We start from the raw sequence: 19,862 nt of genomic DNA, 5'->3' as shown, positions 1-19,862 counted from the left end.
TTTATAACACATTGACATGACGTTACATGGGAAACTATATGGACACTTACTGCAAGTTGTGGACCGAACATCCCATGTCTCCGTGATAATTAACAATAACAATTATTATAGTTAATTTCTACTGTAGGTACAATGAACAGGAATACCGCGCTTGGAGCAGTATGCCTTCTGAGAACAACGGAAATGTGGTGAGTACTGTGATTTTTTGTCACCATGGCTATACACAGGTTCTGGGAATCCAAAGAGGAAACACCCCTTTTGCTAGTGCTGGATAATGTCGGTGTGCCCCCATTTGCCCCTTTATGAAGCGGGTGAATGTTTAAGCAAGTGACAACATACTTCCTGTTCAGTAATCTGCCGAGTCTGGTTTTATCCTGAAAACCGTAACTCATATTCATCTGCACGTATGAAGTCGTAGGGTCAACATCAATTCTAAATCAGAGATTTTCCAGGTGAACATAGAAGTCCTTAACTGAATATAAATATTTACAGCAGTACCAAACATATCTTGTAATTGTCATATCGAACTCTGTAGTTGCTCTTCCACGGACCTCATCAGAATACGAATGCACATGGTGTATGAGATAAACAATACCGTAGGAATATCAATGACTGTAACGTTTTGTACAAACTGATAAACATGTAGTGATAGTTCATTTTCATGGATACAAACAAAACCCATTGGGACAAAAAGGAAAATGGTATGAAAACAGAAACCGATCCCGTCTACAGAGAGACCTTGTTACAATGGACAGAAATACAGTGCTAATTTCTGCGACAATAATCATTGCAGCATTTTGGTACTATTCATGATTCGTAGCACTGACTATCCCATATCTATTTCATGTTTACTGAAACAAGGAAATAACAAATTTTTACCAGACAGAAAAGTTAACAAAGAATAACAATTTTGTTGATAGTGCTTCTGACGACAAAGGCTACGCGTGCGAGTTTACGCTGTTTGTTCCACTAATCTCATTTTGTCTCTATGTACATAGTGTCTAACCCTCTCCAACTGGATCCTAATTGTCATCTGTTGTATACTTTGAATCTCGTGTGCAGACCCCTGAACCCCTGTAAAACCACAATGCTCAAAGAGCATGTTTCAGATTCTCTTTGTGTTTCGTTTGTGCAAGACTTACATGCATACATTGCCAATGTTGTACGGTACAAAATTCTGTTAATCTACATCAAGTGATGAAATAATTTGATTTAGTGCCAACAAGATAATAGAAACCTGGAACGAAAACGTAAGAGCTTAAACAGTTACTCGTAACAAGAACAATATTGACTGTCGCCTGATCAATAATAACCTCGTCTGTAAGAAAACAATACATACTTCGTCTGAATAACGAGCCAGACCACACAGACAATGAGAGCCTTAAGGCTTTGTTTTCGTTTACTGACCGTGCCAAAAGTAACAACTATATTTGACTACAGTCGGTTTCCCAAGTTTATGAGTGGACTGTTTCGTTAAATGTATATGCACATGTATATGCCAGTACATGGTTGTTTTATTCTTTTATATATTTAAATGTGTCAACTCGAAAACCGCGACTGGTATAACTCGCATGGAAACATGTGGGAATAATTACAGTATTAACTGGAGAACATGGAATGAAGCTCAAGGCACGTGCTTTTAACATTAATATCAATATGGGCGACACGGTGAGATAAACATTCTAAACAATCGCGCAGGGGCTGAAAATACATGGCATGACTTTCTCTCTGTTCTCATTTCTGCAATGGGACTTTTCATCATCATTGACATGAAAGAAGAGTTTCACAAAATGTAATTCGTTTTCGCACTTTTCAGTAAAATACAAATGCTAATACATTTTATCGGGTTGAGAACCGTCCGGGATTGGAACTCACACGAGTCACCTAATCGCCAGGATACAAAGCAGTCTAACCCACTCAGACACCGCTGGTTTCAAGGAAGCCGAACTTTAAATTGAAAGTATAACCCCAAATATAGTACGTGTTGCACTTGGGTACTTTCGAAATGGTGAATAATAGGTATAGTTGCGTATAATTGCACAACTACCTACAATAAACATGTTTAGGCTGGTAATACTAATAATGAAAACTGAATTACCTTTTACTTGATTTACAGGAATATGCAGATACGTAAAAGTTCATATCTTTCTGTCTGTGTGTCTAACACGAAAACCCTTAAACGTGGACGACATTCACCTGTGAAACTGACACCATTAGTCCCTCCAAGAAAAAGTGTATTTTTTGTAACTGAAACGTTGAAATTACACCATGCAGAGTTGTGCTTGTTATAGCAAATCACAGCAACTGATTGAAATCTTGTAACATGTTTCAGTGCAAGGCCATACTGAAGTTCCAACATATGCATGACATCGTGCTAAAACACATAAAATGTAATTCAAATGAGCACATTATCAGAGTTTACAGAACTGATGTGTGAATTCACTTATTATAGTGAGACCACTATTTGGTACGAAAGTAGCATGAACACATTTCAATCTTATAGACAACCCCTGCGTTCACAACACTTCAACTTTTCAAAACAATAAATATCACAAAATATTCCGATTCTTCCAACGTTTCTGTAACGAAGCAAACATTGTAATCAAAACACAGTCAACGTATGATTCACCCATAACATTCCTCCCCTGTATAAGTACCTGCAACCCCAGAAAGATCAGATGTTCACCTGACATGGTAAAATGGTGCTTGGAATCGCTGACAGACGACATGATGTCTCGCGATATCAACAAAGGGATTATAGTATTGGCTTGCATCTTGTTGCATTCGGGAACACGTGTTTGTCAGAATGTTGAGGAAAAAGTGGAGTACAGAGAATATAACAAATAGTTCTCACAAACATATTCACTTTTATCGCAGTGTTTCATTTTTCAGTAGCATTACTGTTATGCTGTGGCAATAAAGATACCTTTGCCTTATTTCAAAACAATTACATGTTAAAGTACACGTCACGAATGTGACATCTTGCACAATCCTCTTCTACCACAGACTGTTAATTATTTAAAATAAAATAATTGAACACTAAGTCTTTCCTCAGACGTATCCATCCTGATTGTTTCTGCATATAAATATCAGTCATGATAGGTTAACTCCATTGATATCAATCTATGGCTGAGTATGGACCTGCGACTGATGTTTTTCCCGTCACAACTGACTCCTTCAAAAGCTCTTTTCTGATATATCATCCGAGTCGTGTATCTTATCGTAAGTTCCCATGTTCGTTGCCCCTGTGCGAGTGGTTGCAGTATTTCCAGAGAAAGACAACTCATTTTGTCTGGCGTATACGTAACGTCTTCGCAAACACCTGAACGCTGACAGAAATCCTTGTCGAAAGTTCTTGTTAAGGAAACAGTATGTGATTGGGTTTGAACACGCTGACACATATGACAATAAATGAATTAAAGATTTCGTCAGGGGAGAGATGTTCGCCCGTGCACTGTCATTATGGAAAACAATCCAGGTTGCCATGACATAAGTAGGCGTCCAAAACAGGAAAAATTCAAACACAACTGCGAACAACATTTTTATAACTCTTTTTTTAGCGGCACGACTTTTCTCGCTATTAGACTGCCTCATTGCTCGGTTAAATTCGAACTTCCTGAAGGTTCTCTTGGTATTGCTGGTTGCTGTTGTTGTGTAGTCTGGTTCCATGTAACCAGCACCGTTTCCTCGTGAGCGGTCGCTGTTCGACAGGCAGCCATTTTTGTCTTTCTTATCTGTAATAGAATTGTAATAAAATATACAACACTTGAATCTGTTTATGTTTTCTCATTTTCCTAATGTTTTACCACTATTAAAAGTCACAATGCCTGATATAAAACTGTAGGCTTCAGCGATTCAGTGAGTGGAATCAATTTTCAAATGTCACTTAGTTCGGTCTCCTGATATGGGTTTCTATTAAAATCACAATCTCCTTACTACAGCTTGTCAAGAGGTGTTGATAGCAGTCATGTCCCTGATGTAATACGTTAAAGCAATACACATTTTTAAAAAAAACATATCTCTAACATCAGCCTCAGTTCCTATTGGCACGAAGGCTGCATTGTGGACCGTGGACGTGTTGTTCGGAGAACATAGTTTAGAGGCAGTTTGTCCTGATTACGATTCGTGCTTTCTTGTTACAATATCTGTACTCGGAGGTTGATGAAATGTCTGGTTTGGTTCATATAAAAATTCAGTTTTTAGAGACAATGGGATAGAGTCATTTTTTGAATGCATCCGTGAAAATTCTGTAATGACACTGGATGTTCGCGAAATGGCCAAACACGATCTTTATTTATAGATTTTACTGAAATTGACAGCGATATGATAATTAATATGAATCATGTCTGCTATGCACATTAATCCTTTGCTCATACAAATCATGGGGTTGTTTAAATATCGCGACGCGATTCATTCCTTTGTAGTTGACTCGGACGAAATGAAAAATGCTACTGAGCTTATATGACAAGACTCGAGGACAAACATCACCCTTGTTAGATATAAAACATGAATGCCGGAGGATACCAGAGGTCTGTAATCCTACTTAAGCTTACACTCTGTGATATAACTGAAATACCTGTTCAAAGAGGCGTAAAACCAAACTCAATCTATCAGTTCAAGCGAAGGCTACGTGTCTTCTTCCAGGGATGCATTGACTATTGAGTCTGTTAGAAATCATACATATTCAGTGGAACATATCATTTGCAATTTTATAGAATCCCTTATTTCAGGAGGACTACGGACGTTTGCTGAAATTCCACTTCCTCGTAAAACTGGGCTTGGGGGAAACTCCACGTCAGGTGTTTGTCTCACCAAGTTGACACTGTCAGATTGTTGATGAAAGAAGGGTGTCCTGAACTGAGATATACGTGTATTTAACATGGCGTTGGATCGACCAATAGAACTGAAGATTGATCTTAAACTGTTGCCTCTATACAAATCATTGCATCAATTTAAACTTTAGTTTGCTTGGTTCCTGCATGAGCGAGCCACATTTGCTACAGATAATGAAGGGTTCGGACGGGACCGTTACGGGTTAAGGTAAAGGTTAAGATACAGCTAACCGACATGTCATTTAACTTGGAAACAAATGCGAGTCAGTCACAGTATCAATAGCTGCATGTCACATCGGAAATGGTGAAGGTACAGACTGCTCGTATATACGTTCAAAGAGGACATTATAAAATTGGAGGGAACTTGTGAAACAAACGCGTCATAAGCACCACTACACACACGCATCCACGCATCCACGCATCCACGCATCCACGCATCCACGCACGTGCACGCTTATCTCTTGTACGAATACACCTTTAGGCCAATGCGCTGGTCCTACAGAACCAAAGAAGAACGTCATCTTGACGGAAATATCACCAGCGCCAGGAAATACTTACTTTTATTTCTATCCGACTGTTCCTCCATCTTAATACCAAGCCACAGTGTGTAAGATATCATCCCATACGCAACACTCATGATGATGATGGGCAGAATAAGCAGTATCAAATTGAGAGTAATGGTGTACGCTTTTTCCAAGTTCTTGTCGCCCCACACCTCGCCACAGATGCTGACGTTGACTCTGGGATAGTGAATGATCTTCTGGAACACGGCTATTGGAATCATCACAACAAAGGCAAGGAGCCAGCACACTGCCAGAGCTTTATACGCGTGGGACAGGGTTTGCCACGACCGAGAGTGGAGGGGTCTACAGATGGCGAAGTAACGCTCCATTGAAATCGCCACCAAAGTAAAACAACTGACCCCGACTGAAACACCTGGAATGGAAAGAGATAAAGTGTCAACAATTTACAGATGCTTTATGAAATTATAGCTCAACTGAACATGTAATTCGTCATGTTGATTTGGAATCACCCTGTGAATGGTCAAAGCGGGATCCTTTGGTCAACGTTTTAAAACTGTCATTCCCTGATATGATCCTTGCTATTGGATGGGTGGCCGTGATGTCATCGCTGGCACAAGTCACTATCAATGAAAAGCAAGAAAACGTTGATATATGAGTTTTCCCTACATTAGCCCTGATTACGATCCCGGTTTGTCAGTACTTCGTGAGACAAATGAAAATATATATACAAAGGCTACGTATATAAATTACATTAGTCACTGACGTATTGCTATACGTCAAACAGTGAATTTTACAATGCCCTTTACTTTATTTTATCATCACAATGTTATATGTCAGTCATTACACAGGATGCTGATGACATTAGAATACCCCCAGTTATATTGCAGTTCATCAGATCATACTATAGTACATTACAAGGTATTGAACACTATCATACTATCAGACTGACCTACGCTGTAAGTGTCTGAAGCCCTTACGTATCAACTCCGAGACTACCTCAAACTCTTCTTTTAATATGGAAGATGAAGAATGTAAACTGTCCACCACAGGGAAATATACGTATATGTTTGAAAGTGACTGAATACGACACAAACAAGAAAGAGGCTGTCGATTGATGTCATCTCAAATGTTTTAAGTGTACAGTCTTTGCAAGATTTGTGCCTGTGTAGGCGATTTGTCATAAGGAAATTCGCGTTAGGAAGAAGTTAAATGTTTAAAATTAATTGCATTTTTCGTTTCAGGTTTTATTATTTTTTACAAGATGTAATATCTGCTGCTTTAGGAAGAAGTTAAATATTGAAAATTAATAGCATTTCTCGTTTCAATTTGTATTAGATTTTTATTTAATATAATATCTTCTCGTGCAATTGATCTCGTTCGTTAGTTTCCGACATTTAAGATGAAAGACAAAGTGAAATTAGATACTAATGTCAAAGTGTGGTATGTACACTAGTAAAGAGTTGATGTTAGGAGATGAGCAATCACCAGGATGATAAGATCGATCAAATATCACTCAAAAACCTGTAACATGATCGGGCTGATCGGATGTCACACAAGAAGAACCTGGTCTGATCAAATGTTACCATGAGCAATATGGGATATATTTATCGATAGCTATAATTTTGTGTGACAGTACGTCCAAGGAGAAATGTCATGAGAACATGTTCATCTGCTACTTCAGTGTCTTGTCAAAGGAGCAGATGTATATGGACACCACTTGCAAGTGTTTGCAGGAGATTGCACTATATTTAGTGTCAAGTTAAAGCCCTTTCGCCGGAGACGTAGACGTACGGTGAAATGAAGCCTGGTTTTGCAACGCTTTCGAGTTTATTTCCATAATGCACCGGGACACATGCACCATTGATGGCTGTCTCACAGTTCGCCACGAATAGCTGCCTAATTGCTGATGCGGCGCTTAGTAGTATTCATTCACCCACCGAAATACCGCTCCCCATAATGTGGTACCCTTATCCTTAACTGATGACCGTGATACGGCTTGGGATGCTAGTGAACAAATGTAATATATTAGAACCACAGAGACGGTTCCATGATCAGAGGCTTAATGAGTACATAGATGTATATACCAGTATTCGTTTGCTTAGTAAGTACAGACGTTTCAGAACGGTAACAATTCACTGACATTCGTGAAAGAGTCAAATAGTTAGCTTAAGACATAGTACTGTAGAAAAGGTACAAACCCAGTCGCCTTTAATAACATTTTCCTCCCACAGACCACAGATTGAGTAATTATCGATTTCCTTTGACAAAATTTAATTTACAGTTGTTCCATACGACCGACGGTCAATAATTAGGAACATCAAGTTACATTAGTCAGGTCAAAGGTTATAATATCAGACCAAAGTCAGTGTGAGACTGCTTTCCGAATGAGGACGTCGACAAATATTGATGGATGTAAACCAGGTCATACATAATCATAGGGTGAGCGTGGTCAATATGAGACGGGTAACTAATAAACGTGAGTGTGACCGGTACGGACGTCCCAATAGTTTTCGGCTGGTAACAGGAATCCTTACCTAATCTGCTCCGGTGTATCGACAATTCTGAATATAGGTTCCAGTCGATCAACATCTATGTCGATCAAATTGCTCCTGGGTTCCTAGATATAAATATACTGTTATTGAACAGACATTGCCTGAGATATAAGAACAATAATAACAGGGTCAAACATAAAGGATCGTAGCAAAATTAATTCAGTTGGCCTGGTCTTATACCAGCATGGACTGTTTCCAGCAACTGCTTCATTCAGTCGTCTTCCACTGTTTTACAAATACAGTGTTGTTCAGATATGCTCACCTCACTCATCCTCTCGTTCGAGCTGGATGGCGTCTTCTTCGACGGCACATCGTATGTAAAGCCTAACACAAAACTGACAGCGCCAGAAACATCCTCAGGTGGATTTCTCAGTATAATGTGTTGAGGATAATCTCATTTACCTTTCTTTTCCTCCCCACGCTAGACACCATAAGCTTCTCAAAGCTGGACAATCCCGCACCCAACAAATTCCATTACTTAGGTTTCTGGTGGCTTTTTGAATCGATTTGGCTTCCCGGCAATGTCTTAATTACATCGTCCATAGCCGACACATGTTTGTTTGACATTGCCATGTCATGACAGAACCCCTGGTGGCATGAACCGTGTGCCAGACTTAGTTTGGGGTGTTTGGGGTGTTTCAAGACAGGTTCATATATCCTTTCCTCATGGTGGCAACAAAAGACAATGTTCACAAAAACACAAAACGTCATGCCAGTGTGTATGAGTAGGGCGGATACTGGACAGTCGTGGATGTTCTATTGCAGAGATCTTGCGTCTTGCCATGTTGGATCTCAAAAGTCAGAATTCCGTTTTATCAAGAAGTGGGCTGTCATTCATACCTTGAAGTCGGTGAAGCTTGCGAATACGTTTACAAGCAGCTTCTAAGCATATGACACTCTGGATAAAAAGTGCATGCATGATTCAAAAGTTGTGAAATGTACACGCCCAAGGGTTGGACTGACGGAATGTTGCTCGACAGAGACAAAAACATACAGCCTTGGGTCGAGTTTTGTCACTCTGAAGCCTTTTAATTTGAATAAACCCAAATAAGAACAACTCGACGCTCTGCCACTTGTCTGCAATATTTCAAGTCCAAATGGGCAAATCATTGGAAAGGACCGTCATATATAAGTTGAGGTGGGATGAGCGTCATACGTATCATTGTTATGACGACGTGCATGCGTGTGGCTGTTTGAGCTAGCTCAGACATTAGCCGTTTTTAGTGCTAACCAACTAAGAGACCTTGCTGCAGTTATGCCCTAATACCTCACTTAGACACATTATACTGATTCCCAGCCGACCTGTCCTTGTTGTGCCTATACATTCTGAGTGCCATACAAGGACCAACATGTATGATATTTTAACGTCTTTTGGTATTACGCGGCCGGGGATCGAACCGCTATCCACGGACCACAGAAGCGGCAAGACATATAATAGAAAACAGCAACACAAGTATTCACATCACAGCAAATGGATGATAAGTAAAGTAAAAGTACGACAAAGCTTCGACTTTTGACAGATTTCTACTAACGAGGAGACACAGAGATCCGTTGCCACATTATAGCACCAAGATCATAGTGTGATATATGTTCATGTTCAGACCAGTTGCATGTCGACCTGGAAGCAACGGGAAGCATCGTTTACAGCTCAGGAGAAAAAGGTAACGTTTAATTTCGCTGAGGTGCTGATTTCTGCTACACTGACTGTTTTAACCTAAGCCAGATTAAGGAGTTACAGGCAGCTGAGACAGCTCTGTCGATTGAATCGAAGCCCAGGGATTGCAGACTGTTACAGGACGCTGAGACTTCAATTGCGTCTGGTGATAACCTAAATTGAATAGAGTCTTTGGGTACAGTTCAAAGTGGGCACAACATTGCCCACGTCTACACGTACACCTTCGATCGTTCATCATTATGGCTCAAATGGAACGGAAAACTAATAGGAAACGAACGGAAAAGAGGAATATTTCGTTTTATTTTTCTCTGAAATGTGTGGGAAAGTCAGGCCAGTGAGTCTGTTTTCATGTAGGTTTGGATATACTTTGCTTGCAACGTGGCGACAAAAGGCGACTATGCTTGTCGTAAGAGGCGGCTAACGGGATCAGGTGGTCAGGCTCGCTGACTTGGTTGACACGTCATCAGTTCTCAAATGTGCAGATCGATGCTCATGCTGCTGATCACTGGATTGTCTGGTCCAGACTCGATTATTCACAGAACGCCGCTACAAAGCTGGAATATTGCTGGGTTCGGCGTACATATAACCTCACTCACCCACTCAGCACGAAGCACGGGCAGTTCCTGGGCCGCTATTGGACCAATTCGACCTCATATTCATTCCTTTCCGGTACATATACAGAAACTGATTCCCTACGCCTAATGACGGCACCATTTCGACTGGGACACCCGTGTTCCCAATGTCGAATATGGAAAGTCCACAAGAAAAGAACACGATACGTGAAAGGCAAAACTGTTCATTTCCGGTTAATGGTAATAATTATTAGTACAACAAAATCCTTTCCACGGGAACAAGACGTCATTGCGCTTTGTCCGAGCAAACAGAAACGACAAGCTTTCAAACCCCACGCCAGTCTGCTCAAATGTACCAAATCTATCCAGTTATTGGCACATTACAGAACGACGTAAACGAAACATTAAAACTTGGAATGGAACTTGTTTACTATCATTCCAAGTTGGTAATGAGAGCTTGCTGTAACCATCCAGGCAGACACAATCGCGAAACGATTATAAACATGCACCACCCTTGAGTAATGGGAACGCTGTGAGCATGCTTCTTGAAGAGCCGTTGTCCCTGCGAGAGTACTGTAGCGTTCTAATATGATGGATGATCTCGTCAGCCATAGTCTGTTGCTAAACATCCTCCTCCAGTAAGTGTGGCTATTATCGGACGCAAGATTTACATTTACGCCCAACACTCCTCAATAGCAGTAAGTCGTTATCAGTATGATTGATTAGTTGACCAGCTGGACATCACCCTGACCAGCTAGACTGATCCGTCGACACCTCTGTCAGATGCGACGCTTTTCCAATTCTGTTCATTACCAGGACATGCATGTGGGTTTAGAAATGCGGCGCCATATTTGGATATTTCGTGACTAGCTTTAATTCGCCTTATTGCTGTCGGTTCGTTTACCAACCACATGGAACCTGGTGAGCACGCAAGTGTGCTTGTTGGACTATATCGTTTTTAAGAGTCTGAGGAAGTTAGATAGAATAGTCTACACTTTCACTATTCTGTGAAAGTAATTTAAGATAAAAACATTATTGACACTTCGGGAAGAGTAATATAACACTATTTCAGCACCATGCCTAACTATTTCATATTGAATAATATATAGATGAACAGTGAATTCCACATGCATCTTCCAACCAATTCCGGATTACCGAACTAAGAAGAAATAATTTAGAATTAAAGCGGCAAATGCCATTTTCATTATCATAAAACTGTCTTCTATAGCATGTAATTATCATGATAGTATATGAGTCACTATCACACAGTAATGAAAAGAAGAGAGAATAATGCACGATGGACTTTGACAGATACTCGGTGCGCTTGTATGGTGCTGAGATACCACGAAGCATACCTGTAGAGGCGAACGTAGGGTTCAGGCCAACCGTCACAGGTGATTCGTTATGTAATAGAGATACCTTGATGGTGGAATCCCGTAGAGCTGAAGAAACAATTTGATCGAAAGCCGGTAACTACCCCAATCGTATCTAATCATTTCCCCTGGCGTCGTCACTGTTTTTCTGTGACCCATTAATATAGTTTTCAGTTTTGTCCCTTGATCCATTGAAATGTGATAATCGTTTCTTATTTTCTTCTTCTGGGTTAAATGTAATCCTACGATTTATACCTGGCCTCCACTGTCCTGATCCTTTCATGTCCGGAATGGACTGACTGTGACTATAGTTGATTGTCAGAACACTCACACAACCAAGGCAGATTGATATGTGTAGTGATTACATACCCATCCCAGCAGTTATCCTAACAAAGTCCATTGTGCTGTAGGATGGTATTATGGATTGAAGGGAACCATCTTTGAGGAAAATCAACCACGTAGAAACTCATGAATGCAATGCCACATAAAATAACAACGGCGTCGCCTGGCTTTGCTTGATAGAAGTACATTCATCTCGCTAATGAAAATAACATACACTGAATAAATATAATCTATCTATTCATTCCATAATGTACCTCACATAAAATACAAGAGACTAGCTAATTAACGAAACCCAACTAACGACCGTATTTACAGGCTTACTACGTCGCTGAAATCTTTACTGCTGATTTCTCCAATTATCAACGTCATTCATCTAAGTTAATGTAGACTTTCCTTGAGAATAGCTGTCACTTTCCTACTAAACATATCGAGTTCACATCTGATTCAAATGGAAAACGGAGTTATATGAAGTTAAATACTTTAAAATATATTTAAGGGAATGAATGTCAATGAATTGGATGTACATCTGGTGAAATCTGGTGAAAAGAGAACTTGCTCTCAGAGGAAATGGGGGTTAAAATCAATGTCTTAAATGGATTAGCGTCTGAGGTGGAAAGAGTTGTGAATTCAGAGCCTCCGTGAGCGATATGTGTAGCCACCTCGAGGAGGTAGCTCATTTAACTAACTCAGTCAAGCCACACTGGCACTGTACGTAACAGAGACCCGTTCGAAGCCGACTCCATCAGCAGGTTTCAAATATGTCTATCTTCAAGTACCCCTGTCAAAGCATCACCAAATCTAAGAGTGCGGTATGGGAGACTAGTTAAGAAGCAGATATTGCCATTGCAATTACATACACTGTGCATTTTCTATCTGTATGGTTACAAGATAGAAACAATCGTTTTGTTTGTCAGTTTTGTATTATGAATGGAACAGACTACGTCTGAGAGCATCTGACGACCAGCTGTTTTGTAACCACCACCATGGCAATGGTTCCATTGTGCACCGTCGGGTCTCCTAAAATGCTTCCTTAAATAAGCATTTGTCTACTGTAGTTAGTTCTGGAAGCTCGACATCAAATGAGTTTTGCATAGACTTACATGTTATACACCGTGCAACAAGGAGTTTTATACGTTGTACAGGTAGATTCAGAAAGCGACAGTGATATATCATGTTTACACTAGATGTAGACGGTATGAGCTGAAAGGTGCTACAAGGAATTTACTGCGTAACCATTTATTTATTGTTCCCATATCACAATTCATTGGCGCATTGTAAAATGTTATGGAATATTTTGCTGTCAGAAGACTGTAATTTGTAAAGCACAAGTGTGTGCCGAAGCTCTGTTGAGATATATCCGATCCCCAACATCTCTTTACTGTCCACGTGCTTATGTAATTGTGTTCCTTATCATCGATTTTCTAAATGATCTATTACATCCACCGTCATGCCCTACGATAATATTGGGCAAGGAATGTCGCTGTGGAAGTAGTGTATGAAGAAAACTGATTACCCTGGAGCAGTAGGACTGTAAAAGCCATAACGTGTTTATCCCAACAAGGTTTCTTTACTCTGACAGGAAAATCCGATGTTCACGAAAAGTTGTATGTAAAAAAAAGAAACTGTCGACCTTTTTGCATTTTCAAAAATACATCTGAGCGTCTCAAATAGCCAGTTCCCTCCCTCCCTTCCCTGGATTAGCCACGTGAACAAATGCAAGGGTGACATCAGATATCGCATCATGTGTTTCATGTTTAAATCTGTGATCAAGAACATTGTTAGTGTACCTAAACTTATCAAGAAGGCTGTATGACAAGGGTGTGTGTGTGTGTGTGTGTGGGGGGGGGGGGGGGGGGGGTTCTTTACCTTCTTAACAAACAATGTTTCACTTTTTGTAGAAAAATTCTCCGGAAGCATGACATCAGTGTCTACAAAGACAGTCTCACCTTCTGAGCAACGATCAAACACGTTCTTTCACCATCGAGTCCAAAATGGCGTACTATGGATCATGCCCAATCTCCAAGGGAGTCTCAACATTTACAGTCTCAGTAAACCTTTCGGGGGCATGATTGAAAATGGAGGACACTTCCAAGTTGAACTTTCTGTGACTAACGCCATTGTACAATTTCTCTACTTTGATTTATATCAGTTTTTTCCTACTGATCAATTTTGTAAATATTTTTTTTCGTGTTTTCCAGCTCTATCAAATAAACCGATTTACGACAAAAAACAAAACACTTTGCGTTCTGTTTTGTTCTCCTCCTACATTTAAATTATCTCTTACAAATGCCACTGTCTACTGACTAAACGCACGAAAACGCACAGAAAATTGTAAATGTCATAAACAATACTTGCCAAATAAACTGAAGCTTTCATACTTGATGTAAGCCTGTGCAGTGAGACATGACTACTGCATGACCTGTTCAAACACAGACAAGACGGATTGCTTCCCAAACCCATTACACCATGCCAATGAACATATTTTCCCACTAACCTTCTCCTCGCCACCATTATTAATTTAAGATACTGTTTGCTTAGATATCGCGCTCAGATAAACACAAGCGCCCCGCGTTACTGAGAAGTTGACTTGGAACACTATTACTGCAGTCCAAAGCAGTGGCATTCAACTATTAGCCATAATCTAATGCAACCATACAACCTGACAAGCAAATGACACCAACATTACCCACTCATTTACAATATAAATGGAGGTATGACAGGTTGTTGGGTATAAGAAATATGTATATATGCCACAACATAAGCTTAATGCTACTAGCACATACGCTATTAGGATTTCTAGAGTACGGTAAAAAGAACGATGTGTTCATTAACTCCATAATATCTTTACCGTTACCATGTTAACTTAACTGATGCGCAGTCACGAGACTAATACAACTAAACACGGGCTTTATTATGTTTACTGGCAGGTTGTTGGTATTAGATGAGAGTAGGTGTGTAGTATTTATATTCACAACGAAACGGCGAATTGCTAAAGTGAAATCATGTTTAGATTACTTTGCTTATGTTAGGTATGTATGAGACAGGTGTCAATGTAAGTGCTTTCATACTTCTCTCACGACAACAAATACTCATTGCTCTGGTTGGTCTTGAAAGTGAATCATATGTCTTGGCTGCAGTTATGTCAGGACTTCATTCAATTTGATAATGTGTTAATTTAATAATATGTTTCTGTTGGTAAACTGATTGGCGGAACTCTCTGAGGTAGGGCCTAGCTGATTAATAAGGTACAATGTTTCATTATAACACTAATACGATGTACATCTTTTCAACTGAAACGAGATCTCGGTTTCTGGGCCGCAAAACCCAAATGACACACTTTGACGCCCTTCCATTCTTCACCAGGCAGTATTCTTGAAATCACGTAAAACGACGGAGAACTGCTTTCACATTCCAGGGGAAGCCCCAGGGATTTCCCAGGTGCGAAATAATGATTACTGAATCGTCAGACTCGTCCAGACCCTTTACTGTTGAAATCTGCATATTGGAATAACCTCAGTCAAAAACATCCAAGCTGCAGCGTCGTACTATTATCATCCCTAAAACCACCCTTAGTTATCGAAATGAATAAATGCACACCTGAGCTACCGACATGCTCCGAGCCTAGAATAGGAGTGATAATCTTCAGCTATCTGTGGAAGTACTCTATAATCTGTTTTACCCGTCTGTATGATCACCTCAGAGTGACTAACCGGCAGATCCACGATGACAAACAATTGGGAACAGGTCACAGGTTCATATAAGAACATGGGAAATGTCTTCAGTTACGATTATAATCGTCGGCCATTTTAGACCATTGAACTTGATGTAAATGAATTCCCATGTTTAGTCAACATGCCTCTGTAAATGATGGTATTATTCAAAATATTTTAAACAAACTCTGCTCGCAGATGTCAACTCTGCTTTTCAAAGAACTGATACATTACTCGATATAGCTGCTTGTTGTGCGGCTATGTCATACGGAACATGGTATCCAAGGCAATCTTTATTTAGATTTTGTAGCCCAATCCCACCATATTTCTATTCGAGAATATCTACAATACTTTTGATGATAGTGAAATGAAACATACAGGTACTAAACATGTTAAAAGGTACAAAAAGGTGAGACATTTCAAATGGCACGCCATCATTTTCGTGTGTGTATATATATGATGGACAGTAGTACATATAGTGCAACTAGTTTTTTAAATAATCTCACGACACGGCTTTCCGTCTGTGACTCAGATGCCCAGCGTGAACGGTAAGCTGCTGCCGGTGTTTTATTTAGTAGATAAATATCGCGTACACTACGCTACTGTCCTACATAGACGTTATCCCATCTTAAAGTACACAGCTAACAACGAGGCAAAGCGTAAAATGTCAGGATGATTTATGTTGAATACATATACTTCCTGATGAAAATACCATATGTAGGTGGATATCACTTCCAGCTGCTTAGACATGTGCACACACTGCTAGGGATGTTTTTGGAACCTTCTTGATAATCTTGTAGATATGTTTTATTAATGTTTGAGTGTCTACATAATTTGTCTGGTCGCACGTTTCATGAATGGATTTTGTCATAGTCAGGCAGAGTATGATACGAGGCACATAGTTTTAGGATGTCTAGTTTGTAATTTTTGTGATGTAATGCTGATTGATATGCTGGAACCAGACGTTAATGTATAAATAACAGGTTTGTGTTGTGCTTACGATTTTCTTTCCTTAGTTCACAGTTTCCTGTTACAGTATCTTACAGAGAATACTGTTGCTGCTCTAGGTCGCCGCTGACACACTCAAGACAATATTATAGTGTCTTAATAATACAACCCAGCGTATGTGTCAGTCCAACAGATGGGAGATAATAACATAAAGAGTAGAATTCAGCTTCAATTTTCAATGCTGTGAAGATATGTCTGCACTGTACGGGAATTACCGGTCTACCTTTGCCAAATGTTGACGTGGTGCTGTACTTTCAAGAATTTACAAATCTAAATGTTCATAACAGGGTTGACCTTGACGGCAATGAATTTATTGAAGATGAAGATCCCTGACAGTGTACCTTATTTGATAATTCTTTGAACAAATGATACGTCTTAAGGGTCCACCGTCATACCTTTGCTGAGCTAGGAAATGCCATGTGTCCTTTTAAAGCAAAAGTTCTGCCTTTCTGCCAATACATGCGTTTTAATATAATATAACAGAAGCTTATACTATATGAATCAGCTATATATTCATATGTATATAAGTATAACTTCGGGTATATTTTTGCCGTCTCTAAGGACTTAGTGTTGGTGGCACTCTAGCACGTTCTTACTGTGCCTTGTCTTATGTCGGCAAACAGGTTTTTTAAAGATGTACAACGGGGTTAGACGAAAACCAGCATTAGGATATCATTACATATTCTAATTTGCCAAAACCGTTCGTGGTATACTCGCGTCCTCTTGTCGCACTCAGGTGTACTCCTAATTCCATTTGAGTCATAGTTGACTAATTCCAATTTTCCGCCGATGTGACGTTACATCTCACTCACGTATTTCCAAAATAGGAAATGGGCTATAGATCGCCAACACCTGAAGGTGGTTGACCATAATAGAGACCATGGGGCCTTAAGGTAAGTGTTTTTGCTACCTGCGTGGACTCTAGCTGGATTTATACCATCCCGTCAGATGCTAGCGATTTTGAGCAAATTAGCAATGGATTAACAAAAAAACACATATTCTACGTTTTAACGGTATTACATGAATAAATAGACTGTTAATGACATGGGCGTACCTAAGAAGTATAGTGATTTTAACATAGCATATATCATTTGGTAGTAGTAGTGGTAGTTACTTGTTTGTTTCTGTCACTCAGCATGACAGTAATCTGTAAATAATGGAGTATGGCAGGGACAATCAAATGAGTGACATACAGAGCATCAGTCTGTGTAACTGGGATCTGATGACATATGCCAGTAAGTCAACGATTTCTCGCCCAACGCCTTTTGTCCTGTCTCACATCGATATAAGCAGCTGGAGTATGATTACGCATACTAACCATTCGGCAAGGTGGAACAAACGAGCCCTTAACATCGAATTCTGAAGATCAAGTCTAAGCCAAATCTTTACGGGTAACCTTGATTGTAATGGAGGTGAACGACCTGGCTTTCATCAATATTGAATTCACAGCTTATTCCCTCAAGTTTGGAAGGTCAGGATTAAAATGTGAATGTCTAGAAATAATACCGAAGTACAATGTACTCCAAAGCAGGATCTTTAACTGACACAGACACGTCTTACGTCGGCACCAATAATCAATTATTTTATTTCCATAAGCAGCCACATCAGAGAAAAATCCTTGTCATTGACCACAATCTTCAGGCTCTCATTAGTGGGGATAAAGAGGTAAGAGGTAATAATGTCTGAGTTTTTATCTTTGAAGACATGGTATCAAGCCGCATGACGCAAGACAGACCGTCTTAGATCCACAAAGCCTGAGATTCGGAATATGTTATATCTTAATGCTTCAAAGGACAGCCTTCAATTAACAACGGCTTCAGTCTGTGCGATGATGTTAGCTGCAACAGCGTAGGTTCTTTATTATTAAAAATGTACCTGACGATGCAAGACAGCGTTCTTAGCTCGATAACTAATTCAGTATATTTAAAGGTACTCATCGAGAGCTCATTGCAGCTGCAAAAATTGTTTCTCGTGTCTTGTCGTTATCTTAAATAATATCAAGATTGGTTTTACTCAAAAAGGACTTTATCTTGCCAAATGTGAGTTTACAATATATAATGGTCACGTGTGTGTTTAACTTTGAGAGCTTCGGTCACCTCAGCGTCACGAGCGCCATCTACAGGGGTGGGGTGAGGATGAGGGGTATCACAACCTTCTTTCATATGTGTGTCGACGAGGGAGGTGTTATCTAAACCCGACTATCAGTTTCTCTAGCATCATCAACTGGTCTGTCATGTCAAGGAATGCAGAGTGATTGGTACCTGAAAGACCTCATACTTCGACAAGACGTATTTGAATCCTTTCTAAATTTTGTTATGTAAAACAGCTTGTAGCATTGGTAGTGATTTATACAAACTTCTTGAAGTCAGCTACTCTTTAAGAATGTGATCAGCGGTGTACGTCATCTCGCGATCAAATCAACGTTTAACACACATCTGCTGTCTGAATCAACAATTATAAAAAAAAGAAACAAACCCCTGGCCACCCTGCTCTGAGTCGCCGGGTATGTAATTAACAAACGTTGCTAAATCCCCGGGGTGATATGCTGTTGATCTGAATCACACTATATTGGGGTTAAAACCGTCTGTGAATATAGCGAAACCTGAATCGATACAGAAACGTCACGAACAGACAGTATAGATACACAAATCGACGAATATCACATGTATACACCCCTCACTAATCATCTTCAACGGAAAATTAGTTATCGAATTTCATAATTATTTGGAAAACGAATCAATAGAAGGTATTGTATCCCTTGTCACATCGGGGGATCAGACAGGCAAGCTTTCGGGGATCGATAGTACTTTTGGCTTCAACTTAATACCGAAATGAAGTAACACTGAATTTTAAACAAATTAGCCAAACCAGTGTTAAATATAGTGCGCAAATCTTTATGGGGTCATTCGCCCACTCATCACTAAGGATTCAAAGGATTGCCAACCTATTCCTCTACATGATTGGGCTCTTCGAAAACCATATTTTCAAGTGGAGTGTTTACTCATTAGGAGCTATGTTGTGCAATGCTCAATATCCTTCACAGGAGACAGATGCACAAGCATGTGGTCGTATCTCCTATCACCACAGTCACACTCTCCTACTGACAATAAGATGTTAGTATCTTCACAGTCTTTTCGAACTTGTTTTTTCAAAGAAATTGATTTCGTGATGGAATTTTGATTAATATGTTCCGTACATACATGTATTCTAATGGTTGGTAGTATAAATTAGCAACTGGTAATGTTAGTGGCTGTATCCTCAAAGGGGGTTACAG

General features: G+C 39.8%; 1 protein-coding gene across 1 annotated transcript in view; it reads right to left on the bottom strand.

The window, feature by feature from the left end:
- Positions 1-3,177: 3,177 nt before the first annotated feature.
- LOC137273041 (cholecystokinin receptor type A-like) overlaps positions 3,178-19,862 on the bottom strand; it is a 51,019-nt gene continuing 34,334 nt past the window's right edge. The window contains exons 2-3 of the mRNA XM_067805483.1: positions 5,391-5,768; positions 3,178-3,734 (exon numbers count right to left, since the gene is read on the bottom strand). Of these exons, the coding sequence (XP_067661584.1) occupies positions 3,178-3,734; positions 5,391-5,768 (935 nt within the window). The remainder of the gene's footprint in view (positions 3,735-5,390; positions 5,769-19,862) is intronic.

The sequence above is a fragment of the Haliotis asinina genome, chromosome 2, assembly GCF_037392515.1.
Source record: "Haliotis asinina isolate JCU_RB_2024 chromosome 2, JCU_Hal_asi_v2, whole genome shotgun sequence".
Taxonomy (NCBI): domain Eukaryota; kingdom Metazoa; phylum Mollusca; class Gastropoda; order Lepetellida; family Haliotidae; genus Haliotis; species Haliotis asinina.
Note: the sequence above shows the minus strand (reverse complement) of the source record. Positions and strands in the feature narration are given on the sequence as shown.